Source organism: Hyperolius riggenbachi, chromosome 9 (genome assembly GCF_040937935.1).
Source record: "Hyperolius riggenbachi isolate aHypRig1 chromosome 9, aHypRig1.pri, whole genome shotgun sequence".
Classification (NCBI taxonomy): domain Eukaryota; kingdom Metazoa; phylum Chordata; class Amphibia; order Anura; family Hyperoliidae; genus Hyperolius; species Hyperolius riggenbachi.
Genome location: NC_090654.1, coordinates 19,687,990 through 19,700,768, shown reverse-complemented (window position 1 = coordinate 19,700,768; position 12,779 = coordinate 19,687,990). Strand labels below are relative to the sequence as shown.

At 43.3% G+C, this 12,779-nt stretch overlaps 1 protein-coding gene across 3 annotated transcripts in view; it reads left to right on the top strand.

Annotated features, from left to right (window-relative positions):
• Positions 1 to 12,779, top strand: part of BAIAP2L2 (BAR/IMD domain containing adaptor protein 2 like 2) — a 93,506-nt gene that overhangs the window by 42,283 nt on the left and 38,444 nt on the right. For all 3 annotated transcript variants that reach the window (XM_068251404.1, XM_068251403.1, XM_068251402.1), the window contains 2 exons: positions 6,018 to 6,158; positions 7,522 to 7,633. In XM_068251404.1, coding sequence (XP_068107505.1) covers positions 6,018 to 6,158; positions 7,522 to 7,633 — 253 coding nt within the window. The remainder of the gene's footprint in view (positions 1 to 6,017; positions 6,159 to 7,521; positions 7,634 to 12,779) is intronic.

Sequence of the window (12,779 nt, the reverse complement as noted above, 5' to 3'; positions counted from 1 at the left end):
TGTTTCTTTAACAGTTTCACAGCATCAGAACTTCGTTTTTCTTAACCAAGCCTCATTTTTAGCTCAATTGGGAGAAGAGGCACCCTGGTTGGATAAAAGCGTCTAAAAACAGCTTAAAAACAAAAAGTAATATGAAGTAGCTTACCTCAGTGAGGAAATCTCTGTAATTTTACAAAAGATGTTTTATTTTAGCACAGGCAACGCGTTTCGTGGGTCCAAGCCCGCTTCCTCAGGGTAATAGCAGTACCTACAACAGTGAAAGAAATCCTCAGTACAGCCATATACATATAGCCAACACAATAAAACAATAAGTGTTGCATATCCCATAGGTTGGTCAAACATGATAATAGATTTACATTTATATTAGAGTTATACAACAGATTATAAAAACAAGAGAGACATAATAGTCCTAGTTAACCTCCTGATGTTCATGAGGAAAAATTGTGTATATATATATATATATATATATATATATATATATATATATATATATATATATATATATATATATATATATATATATATATATCATCTTAAAGGAGATAAGGCTATTTTTTCTTTTAAATGCCGAAATAATGTTTAAAAGGATGATATAAAACTTCAAAAAAAATCTAGTGATAATTTTAATCTGTATTAGATTTCTTGAAAAATCCATATAAAGATATGAAGTATAGATTAATAAATGGATAAAAATTATTGACCTATTTTGGTTTCTGGACGTAGAAACTACGTCCAGGAACCATACACGCTACCGCGCGCTCCCGCCGCCGATCGCGCTCGTGCACGCGTGCTCCCGGCCCGCGGTTCGTTAGCCAGGCAATCAGTGTATCGGGCTATGGTGCCCGATCACTGATTCCTCTCCCCCGCTGAAAAAGCGACAGCTTCTCTCGGAAGCTTCGCTTTTTCTGGCTGTAACGTACCCCATACGTCGCTCTAAGCATGTGTTACGCTTAGAGTGACGTCATGTAAACAAACTCATGTTAAAAACTACAACTAAAAGTAAAAAAAATTAAATTCAAACACATTTACATTATAAATCACATGTTTACATCCCACCCTCCCAAAACTACCCAAATAAAATGTTTAATATAAAAAAATAAAAAAAATTACAATAATAAAAAAAAAACATGTAAATATTTACATAAGGGTCTAAACTTTTTAAATATCAATGTAAAGATGAAATACTTCTATATTTTTTTATTTTAAACTTGTAAATAGTGATGCAAAACGGAAAAAATGCACCTTTATTTCCAAATAAAATATTGTCGCCATACATTGTTATAGGGACATAATTTTAACGGTGTAATAACCGGGACATATGGGCAAATACAATACGTGAGTTTTAATTATGGCGGCATGTATTATTTTAATACTATAATGGCTGAAAACTGAGAAATAATGAATTTTTTCCGTTTTTTTCTTATTCTTCCTGTTAAAATACATTTACAGTAAAGTGGCTCTTAGCAAAATGTACCCCCCAAAGAAAGCCTAATTGGTGGCGGAAAAAACAAGATATAGATCAGTTCATTGTGATAAGTAGTGATAAAGTTATAGGCTAATGAATGGGAGGTGAACATTTCTCAAGTGAAAACGACGGAACGCGAATGGGTTAATAAGCGTTGGATAAGGAATAAAATAAAAATGATTAGAAATCATTATCAGTATTAGTTTGCGCATTATCTTCTGTGCGTATGACATAAATAAATAAATACACAAAAATCATATAAGACTTGGCCAGTTATCAAACATCACATTTCTCAGGTAATGCTAGTTTCATAATACAGCATTAGCTGATAGCTAAAAGATAGGCTGGTCACCAATAAGATAGAAGAAAGAAGCAATTGTGCTGAGTATAATAAGTAAACAGCTGGAGGAGCGCTTAGTCATATACAGTCAATGGGAGCAGGCATTACATAGGAACTCACTTACCAACAGAATAAGATCAGTCTGACAAAGGGAGCCTCTGTAGGGGACTCTGCAGAGCTACATTATATAACTTCTGTATTGAATGCAGCGGCCGCAGATCTGTGCGCTCGGTTGCGGGCAAGGGAGATGTTTTGGATTTTCAGACTTAGAACCCTTAAACCAGAGGGACTTAATGAATGTCTCGAACATAATTATTAACTCATACCTCCAGCTAACAATAATGCTCTGGCCTGACCACACTCCCTTATCACCACTGATTGCTCCCTCACTTTCACTGATTGCTCACTATGCTTTCCGCTTGTAGTCTCCTCCCAGCAACGATCGCGGCTAGGAGACTGTTAGACGGCGAAACCGACATGTATTTAGTATGTACAGCACTGCGATCTACGGCAGTGCTGTACTGGGGATAGCCATGTGACACGGCTGTCCTCCTGGGACGCAGGAGAGCGATCAGCTCTCATTGGCTGAAGCCTATGACAGCCGATCACTGTCATAGGCAGGCTAGGGGAGGGAAAGATTGGCTAATAAAAAAAATAACTAAATAAAATAACAAATTTATTATAAAAATAAACACAAAAATATATATAAATAAATAAACATCCTGGGAGCAATCCTCGCCCACCAACAAAAAGCTCTGTTGGTGGGCAGAAAAGGTGTGTGTGGGGGGGGGGGGGGGGGGGAGGGGTTGTATGGCCCTGCAACAAGGCCTTAAAGCTGCAGTGGCCTATTTTGTGAAAAATGGCCTGGTCCATAGGGGGTTCCCCAGGTGAAAGACCTCAGCCGTCATTCAGAAAACCCATCCACGCATACAGAAGACACCTGCGAGGGCATCTTGTGGCCAAATAGTAAAATTACATCTGCAATTTTTTTCTCAATAAAATACCTTATTATACCCTATTTTCCTTTTTAAATTAACCCCTGACCTTCCATGCTCCGCAATAGTTGGCAATTTATTTATTTATTGAAATAAATAAAAAAAACTTTTTTACAAAAAAAAATACATAAATAGTTACCTTAGGGACTGAACTTTGTTAAAATGTATGTCAATAGGGTATATTACTATTACTTTAAAAATGATGGGTTTGTAATCAGGGATGGGCGCAAAACTGAAAAAATGCACCTTTATTTCCAAATGAAATATTGGCGCCATACACATTGTACTGGGGGAAATTTTTAAACGTTGCAATAATCAGGACAAATGGGCAAATAAAATGTGTGTGATTTAATTATGTTAGCATGTATTATTTTAAAAATATAATGGCCGAAAACTGAGAAATAATGAACTTTTTCAATTTTTTCTTCTTTTTCCTGATAAAACACTTTTAGAATAAAATAATTCTTAGCAAAAAGTACCCCCCAAAGAAAGCCTAATTGGCAGCGCAAAAAAACAAGATATAGATTGTTTCGTTGTGATAAATAGTAATAATGTTATTGGCGAATGAATGGGAGGAGCGCTGACAGGTGAAAATTGCTCTGGAAAAGGTGAAGTGGTTAAAATAGCCTTCTGAGATACCAGCGGCAATGTGCGGGGATGTACTTTATGGCAGCAAGCCAAACTATAAGTGAGGCTCTTGAGCGCTCCCTTCCTGTGGCGGAAAGACAAATTGTATGATGTATTGAATAAAATACACTTTTGCACATGGAAAATGTTAAAATATGTGTCGCCATAACTTCCAGACACCGCACGTCGCCGCAGATGTTGAGCGGTGGCGCACTGATGGTTTGCGTCAGATTGGATGCTTCCAGCACATGGAGTCACATCTGATCGGAAATGTCTGATTGACTTTCATTGCTTTAGCGTTACCCTGCGGTAAAAACGGGTAATACAGCACATTGAGAACGTCCCAGTGTGAAAGGGACCGGAAGTGTAAAGGACAAATAAAATGATTGCAGACTGGAAAAAAAATGTCACTGACTGTCCTCAGAGGAGCTCACAATCTAATCCTACCATAGCCATAGTGTAATGTCCTACCATATTATTATTATGTATTTATATAGCACTGACATCTTCTGCAGCATATTACAGAGTACATAGTCATGTCACTGACTGTCCTCAGAGGAGCTCACAATCTAATCCTACCATAGTCATAGTCTAATGTCCTACCATAGTATTATTATGTATTTATATAGCACTGACCTCTTCTGCAGCACTGTACAGAGTACATAGTCATGTCACTGACTGTCCTCAGAAGAGCTCACAATCTAATCTCTGCCATAGTCCTAGTCTAATGTCCTCCCATATTATTATTATGCATTTATATAGCACTGACATTCTGCAGCACTTTATAGAGTACATAGTCATGTCACTGTCTGTCCTCAGGAGCTCACAATCTAATCTCTACCATAGTCCTAGTCTAACGACCTACCGTATTATTATTATGAATTTATATAGAACTGACATCTCCTGCAGCACTTTACAGAGTACATAGTCATGTCACTGACTGTCCTCAGAGGAGCTCACAATCTAATCCTACCATAGTCATAGCATAATGGTCTACCATATTATTATGTATTTATATAGCACTGGCATCTTCTGCAGCACTTTATAGAATACATAGTCATGTCACTGAATGTCCTCAGAGGAGCTCACAATCTAATCCTACCATAGCCATAGTCTAATGTCCTACCATATTATTATTATGTATTTATATAGCACTGACATCTTCTGCAACACTTTACAGAGTGCATAGTCATGTCACTGACTGTCCTCAGAGGAGCTCACACTCTAATCCTGCCATAGTCATATGTCCTACTATATTATTATTATTACGTATTTATATAGCACTGACATCTTCTGCAGCACTGTACAGAGTACATAGTCATGTCACTGACTGTCCTCAGAGGGGCTCACAATCTAATCCTAACATAGTCATAGTCTAATGTCCTACCATATTATTATTATTATTATTATTATTATTATTATGTATTTATATAGCACTGACATCTTCTGCAGCACTTTACAGAGTACATACCGTATACACCCGCATATAAGCCGGCCCGCATATAAGCCGACCCCCCAACTTTTACCTAAAATACCCGGGAAAAATGATTGACCCCCATATAAGCCGGGGGTAGGAAATGCTGGATTGGTGCAGGCCGCGTGATCCCCCCCAGTGTGTCCCAGTATAGCTAGTATAGTGCCCAGTATGGGTAGGTAGTGCCTCAGTATAGCTAGTATAGTGCCCAGTATGGGTAGGTAGTGCCCCAGTATAGCTAGTAAAGTGCCCAGTATTGCTAGCATAGTGCCCAGTATAGCTAGTATATTGCCCCAGTATTGGTAGGTAGTGCCCCAGTATTGGTAGGTAGTGCCCCAGTATTGGTAGGTAGTGCCCCAGTAGAGCTAGTATAGTGCCCAGTATAGCTAGTAAAGTGCCCAGTATAGCCAGTATAGTGCCCAGTATAGCCAGTATAATGCCCAGTATAGCTAGTAAACTGCCCAGTATAGCCAGTAAAGTGTCCAGTATAGCAAGTATAGTGCCCAGTTTAGCCAGTATAGTGCCCAGTTTAGCCAGTATAATGCCCAGTATAGCAAGTATAGTGATCCCCCGTCCGCCCGCGCGCCCGCTCGCTCCCTCCCTCCGCGGCCGCCGTTGCTATTGACCAGGGGAACCGCTCTCTCCTGCCTCGTCACAGCAGCAGCGCCGGGCGCGCTGCTGTGATACACGGCGAGCAGAGCGAGAGGGGCACCCGCAGTAGAGGAAGCGGCCGCCGGCTGAAGAGGTAATAGCAGCGGCGGCCGCGGAGAGAGGGAGCGAGCGGGAGGGAGGGAGCGAGCGGGCGGGGGACGCCGCGGACCACCACCACCACAATAGAGACTCGCATACAAGCCGACCCCCAACTTTTGACCCCCTTTTTGGGGGTCAAAAATTCGGCTTGTATGCGAGTATATACGGTAGTCATGTCACTGACTGTCCTCAGAGGAGCTCACACTCTAATCCTACCATAGCCATAGTCTAATGTCCTACCATATTATTATTATTATGTATTTATATAGCACTGACATCTTCTGCAGCACTTTACAGAGTGCATAGTCATGTCACTGACTGTCCTCAGAGGAGCTCACAATCTAACCATGAATTATCATCCTGCAGGCCCAGGGAGTCCTGAGTGCACGAGTACCGGTATGGAAGGAGCAGATCGAGGCCAGCAGAGCGCAGGCAGCACCCCCCAGCCAGGGTCAGAACTATCCATTCAGTCACTCCACCACAAATCAGAGGGATTCTATGAGTATGGTAAGAAAACACTGTTAGCATGCTATGAGAGACATTTCTACATTGACTTGTATCACTCTGCATAGTTTTATGTGTGGCAGAAAAAAATGGCAATTATTACAGCACATCTGAAGTAAGAGGTATACGGAGGCTGATATATTTATTTCCTTTCAAACAATGCGTATTGCCTGGCTGTCCTGCTGATCCTCTGCCTCTAATACATTTAGCCATAGCCCCTGAACAAGCATGCAACATATCAGGTGCTCTGACTTAAAGTGTATCAGAGCTCACAAAAAACAAAAAGATGTTATACATACCTGGGGCTTCCTCCAGCCCCATCCGCTTGGATCGCTCCCATGCCGCCGTCCTCCCATGTCTGCAGCTCTGGTTCTGGGTCCACCATCTTTATGTTTTAGTGAGCTCTGAGTCCCTTTAAGTGTGAGTGGATTAGCCACGTGCCTTTTTCAGGTGTGTGATTCAGACGCTATTGTAGCCAAAGAGATGAGCAGGACTGCCAAGCAACTGGTATTGCTTAAAGAACAAGCGACACCCATGCTAACCTAGAAATAAAGAACACATATATAAGTAGATAAATACTACTTCTACTTACATAACAGATGTATTGTGCTATCCACGTAACGATTCCTGTGAATTTTATAAAGGAAAAGCAGAAAATCCTATTCTAGGCAGTGGCCATCTTGCCAAGCTAATGCTGACATCATTTCCTCCCTGACTCTTGTTTTCCCCCCTCCCTTCTCTTGCTCATTGTGTATTCATTAGCTGCCCTCCTCCCACAGTCTTTTTTTTATTTACACATCCAATCACTGAGTCACCTCAGCCTTGCTTGTAAACACAAGTGATCAGCTAGGCAGGGAAATAAATGGAAGAGGAGGAATATATTATAGATAAAAAGAACTCCCAGCATTCAAAAGAACTCCCAGCATGCAACTGTTTGGCACTGTTTGGCACTAGGGCCAGTGCTCCTAAAGTATGTGATAACTCCAAACCATAACAGCAGAAAAAGTTTTGAATGCAGGATTAGCATCTTTATCACTTAATACACTCAGACCAGTTGCTGTTGAAATTTGATTTTTATGGTGACAATATATGGCAGCCACCATATACCTCTAAGTTCAGGTGTATGGACAACTGAAGTGAAAAGATTATGGAGGCTGCCATATTTATTATCTTTTCCAACAATACCAGCATTGATTGTAACAAGCCCACCAGGTTAGCTTGCCGCACCCCAATTCACCTGTGAGGTCTTTAGAACCGTTCTTGAGTATTTTAGGTCACCACTCCTCATACACCAGTCACTGTAGCCACAGGCATAGGAGTTTGGATATGAGTTACTTCATTGAATATCTCTGTATTTGTCCCTTAGACGCCGAGATCTGTGGCAGACGTTCTTTCTATGGTGAACCGGGCTGAGCAGAATTCTGGCCGAGCTGGAACTGACACGTCCAAGAGGGGGCTCCAAAGGACTTCCTCTGGTGGTGAGCATAAACTCTGTCAGTCTTATTATAGCATCTCATGTACAGCAGAGCGCAGGAAAGCCTGCCTAAAATAAAGAGGGAGAGAGAGAGAGACAGAAAGAAAGTGTGTGTGTGTGTGTGTGTGTGTGTGTGTGTGTGTGTGTGTGTGTGTGTGTGTGTGTGTGTGTGTGTGTGTGTGTGTGTGTGTTGTGGTGTGTGTGTGTTTACGTGTGTCAGAGGCGGGACAAGGTCCTCCAGCACCCGAGGCTGAGACACCAAAGTGCGCCCCTCCATCCCTCCCCTCCCAGCCGTCACACACTGATTGCTATTAGACTAAGAGGCCCCTCCATCCCTCCCACCCCAGCCATCACACACTGATTGCTATTAGACTAAGAGGTTCCACAGGGCCCACAACCTCCCCAACACCTTAATATCTAGTTATCTGGCTTGCAGTCACTGCTATGTATCCCCTTTTCTTATTTCTTTCTGCTTCAAACACAATTAGGAATGACAGCTGAATGAATTCTGCGCCCCCTCCTACACTGCGCCCTGAGGCTGGAGCCTCTCCAGCCTATGCCTCGGCCCGGCCCTGACGTGTGTGCTTGTGTGTGTAGTGGTGTGTGCGTGTACGTGTGTGTGTGTGCATGCGTGCGTGCGTGCGTGCGTGAGTGAGTGAGTGAGTGAGTGAGTGAGTGAGTGAGTGAGTGTGTGTGTGTGTGTGTGTGTGTGTGTGTGTGTGTGTGTGTGTGTGTGTGTGTGTGTGTGTGTGTGTGTGTGTGTGTGTGTGTGTGTGTGCGGGATAATTCCTTAGAACAGGTTAGGAAGGGGAAAACTAATATATGAAACTAGCCAACCCGCGTCGTAGCATACGCCGCATCTATCTATCTAATAGAGTACGTGCCTCAACCTTGAAGCAAGAAGAAGTAGGCTTTCCATGAGAAAATGTATGCGTGCTCAAACACCAAGTTTAACCCTAGCAAGTCTGGCTTTGCAAATCTGGCCTAATTAGCTATTCATGAGGCAATACTCATGCAAATATGCATTTGCTTTCGCATGCCAAACTATGCAGGGTCCAAAAACCAATACCGCAAAGCGATCGCCCTGCAGGAATTAGTTCATGCTACATTAGCACTATCCAGGAGCGCTACGGGGAGGATTTCCAATGCCCCCATACAACCGGCGGGACCGCGGGGTCCCGGGCACTTTCACTGCCTGGGAACCACAGCGGCACCCCGGAGGGGGAGGCTGGGTGGCGCAGCTGCCCCCCCCCAAGTGTGGTCAGCGCCGGGGAGAGCCATCTGCACCCACCTCCCAATATTAAAAACAGGCACTTACCTTAACGTCCATTGCATTCTGCTACATGCGCATTAACTTGGGGGCACCACATGAGAAAGGAGTGAAGCATGGGTCACCCCGAGCTTTAGCGCTCAGGGCTGGCTCACATACAACACTCCGGGGTGGGGTGAGGACAGGCGCAGACAACTCACTCCAGGGTTCACACCACCAGAGCAAGCCATCCACCACCTGCCTCCAAAGGATACAACTGCAAAAAATGCTTTCCATGAGAAAAATTTTGCGTGCTCAAACACCAAGTTTAACCCTAGCAAGTCTGGCTTTCCAAATCTGGCCTAATTGGCTATTCATGAGGCAATGCTCATGCAAATATGCATTTGCTTTCACATGCCAAACTATGCAGGGTCAAAAAACCAATACCGCAAAGTGCTCTCTCGCTGCCTGGGAACCACAGCGGCACCCCGGAGTGGGAGGCTGGGTGGCGCAATCGCCCCCCCCCCCAAGCGTGGCCAGCGCTGGGGAGAGCCGTCCGCACCCACCTCCTAATATTAAAAACAGCCACTTACCTTAACGTCCATTGGGTTCTGCTACATGCGCATTAATTTTCTCATGGAAAGCATTTTGTGCAGTTTGTATCCTTTGGAGGCAGGTGGTGGATGGCTTGCTCCGGTGGTGTGAACCCTGGAGTGAGTGCGCCTGTCCTCTCCCCCCCCCCCCCCCCTGGAGTGCTGAATGTGAGCCAGCCCTGAGCTCTAAAGCTCGGGGTGACCCATGCTTCTCTCCTTTCTCATGTGGTGTCCCCAAATTAATGCGCATGTAGCAGAACGCAATGGACGTTAAGGTAAGTGCCTGTTTCTAATATTGGGAGGTGGGTGCAGACGGCTCTCCCCGGCGCTGGCCACACTTGGGGGGGGGGGTCATCTGCGCCACCCAGCCTCCCCCTCCGGGGTGCCGCTGTGGTTTCCAGGCAGTGAGAGAGCCTGGTACCCTGCGGTCCCCCCAGTTGTATAAAAAGGGGGCATTGGGAATCCTCCCCGTGGCGCTCCTGGAGGCCTGGAGCACACCAAAAACTGCTAGCAGATGCGCAAAATGCTAGCAGATTTTGAAACGCTTTTTCTTATTTTTCTGTAGCATTTCACCTAGCATTTTGCGGTTTTGTAAAGCGTTTTTGGTGTAGTAGATTTCATATATTGTTACAGTAAAGCTGTTACTGAACAGCTTCTGTAACAAAAACGCCTGCAAAACCGCTCTGAACTGCCGTTTTTTAGAGCGGTTTGCGTTTTTCCTATATTTTACATTGGAGGCAGAAACGCCTCCGCAATCCAAAAAATGCCTCACCTCGGGAGTATGCGTTTCAGCAAAACGCCTCCCGCTCTGGTGTGCACCAGCCCATTGAGATACATTACCCTAGCGTATCCGCAGCCGCAAGCGGATCGCAAAACGCTGCCGAACCGCTCTGGTGTGCACTAAGCCGGATAGTGCTAATGTAGCAGGGTGACTGCTTTGTGGTATTGGTTTGTGCATGCATTTGCATGAGCATTGCCTCATGAATAGCCAATTAGGCCAGATTTGCAATGTCAGACTTGCTAGGGTAAGGCCTCTTTTCCATGGACTGTTGATAGGCAGTGAAATGCCTCTCAAACTCTCACAACTGCTCGCTGCTGCCTGGTAACTGCTTGCTGCTGCCTGGTAACTGCTTGCTGCTGCCTGGTAACTGCTTGCTGCTGCCTGGTAACTGCTTGCTGCTGCCTGGTAACTGCTTGCTGCTGCCTGGTAACTGCTTGCTGCTGCCTGGTAACTGCTTGCTGCTGCCTGGTAACTGCTTGCTGCTGCCTGGTAACTGCTTGCTGCTGCCTGGTAACTGCTTGCTGCTGCGCACACAGCTCAACAGTCCGTGGAAAAGAGGCCTTAAACTTGGTGTTTGAGCACGCATAAATTTTCTCATGCAAAGTACTTCTTCTGGCTTGAAGGTTGAGGCACGCCCTGGGGGCAGGGCACTACTTCTTCTTCTTGTTTGAAGGTTGAGGCACTTAGTCTATTATATATATAGAAGATAAGAACCCTTTGCAGGTGTTTGGGATGAATTCACTGATTGGAGTCTGACACTTTGAGCCGAGAATATTGAACATTTTCACAACAGTTTAAGGGCCTGTACACACTGCTGCGCTTGCGCTGCGTTTTTAAAAACGCATGCGTTTTTAAAATCGCAAGGTCTTTTGAAAAAGAATGAAAATCGTGATGACTTGTACACACTGGTGTGATGCGTTTTTAGAAAAACGCAATCGCAGTGCCTGCTGTGCTTTTATAAGCGCAGCGCTTGAAAAACGTATTAAAAAACGCATGCGCTTGCATTTTTGCCTGCGTCTTTCAGAAGTCAGTATCCCAGAAGCCGCTGCAATTTCCTGATTCCTGTTGAAATGTAAACTAGAAAAAAAACAAAGGATTCTTTAGCCAATCAGTAATTACAAGAAAAACGCAAACGCATCAAAAACGCAGGCAAAATCGCATGCGATGCGTTTTTAAAACTACATGCACTTGCGATTTTTAAAACGCATTTTGCTTGCGTTTTTCAGTGTGTACAGGCCCTAATGGGCTGAGATTTATATTTTGGGGTTCTCATAAGCTATAAGCTCTAATCATCAAAATGATAACAAATACAGGCTTGAACTATGTCGCTTTACATGTAATGAGTCTCTTTCATATATTAGTTTCACCTTTTTAAATTACTGAAATAAATGGACTTTAGCACGATATTCTAATTTTTTGAGTTTCACCTGTAGACTGTCAGGCTTTGTAAGAACAGGAGAGGCATCCTTTTCATAATAAAATACAAAACAAAAGGGCCCAAACAAAGGCACCAAGTCTGGGGACTTTGCAGTTTTAATGCCATGAGATTTTTCACTGCTGCGATAAAGCAATTCTCTCTTCTGCTCCCAAAATTTTACCAGATGGAGGTTCAGAAAGACTTCCGAGAAAAAACTATTTTCCTGTTATACTGTACAGTATACGGTATATATCATGTTGCTATTTTTTATTTACCGTACTTCTTTAGTGATACACACAGTAAAAAAAAAATAACATAATACAAGTATTATCATTTTTGGCTCTCATTTTCCATATGTGTGGAAATATTGAAAAGCTAATGACTTCACAAACTTTTAACCACCGTGGTAGGCGGATGTTGGAGAACTTTTTCTAAAGTTGCTGGTTGCCTAGCTACCATGTTGATCTTTAGGGAACCATTCTATTTGGCGCTACTGATCCAGACAAAACATGCAGATTAGATATCCTAAAACGACTCTGATTTTGTGACTCACAATAAAGAGGACAAATCAACCAGCACGACTATCAGCAAAGTCATATTTTTAGTAGAGATTCAGCAATGGCCACCTACATACTTCTCTCAGCACATATTTCCTTTATAACAAAAATATATTTATTAAATTCTGGATTTAGGATGCTTCTAGTCCAGGCTTCATTCCTAAGCATGAAAGACATTGGCCTCAATTCACTAAGATCATGCTGGAGATAATAAGGCAAGAGAAAACTTACCACTGAACAGTGAGAGAGTTATCTTATCTCTTCCTTCCTTAAACAGAACCTGTACTGAGTAAAATTATTTAAAATAAACACATGAGGTAACTTCAATTGAACATTACATAGTTATCTTGCCATCAGTTCCTCTCAGAAGCTCACCATTTTCTTCTGACAATGATCCCTTCCAGTTCTGACAACATTTTGTCAGAACTGAAATATATCAGTTGCTGTCAGTTACAGCTGAGAGGAGAGCTGATGTGTCCATGTCTCCCTATGGCTCAAGTGGGCGATGTTACAGTCTAACTGTGTGCTGACCAGGAAGCTGTTATGGTGTAAT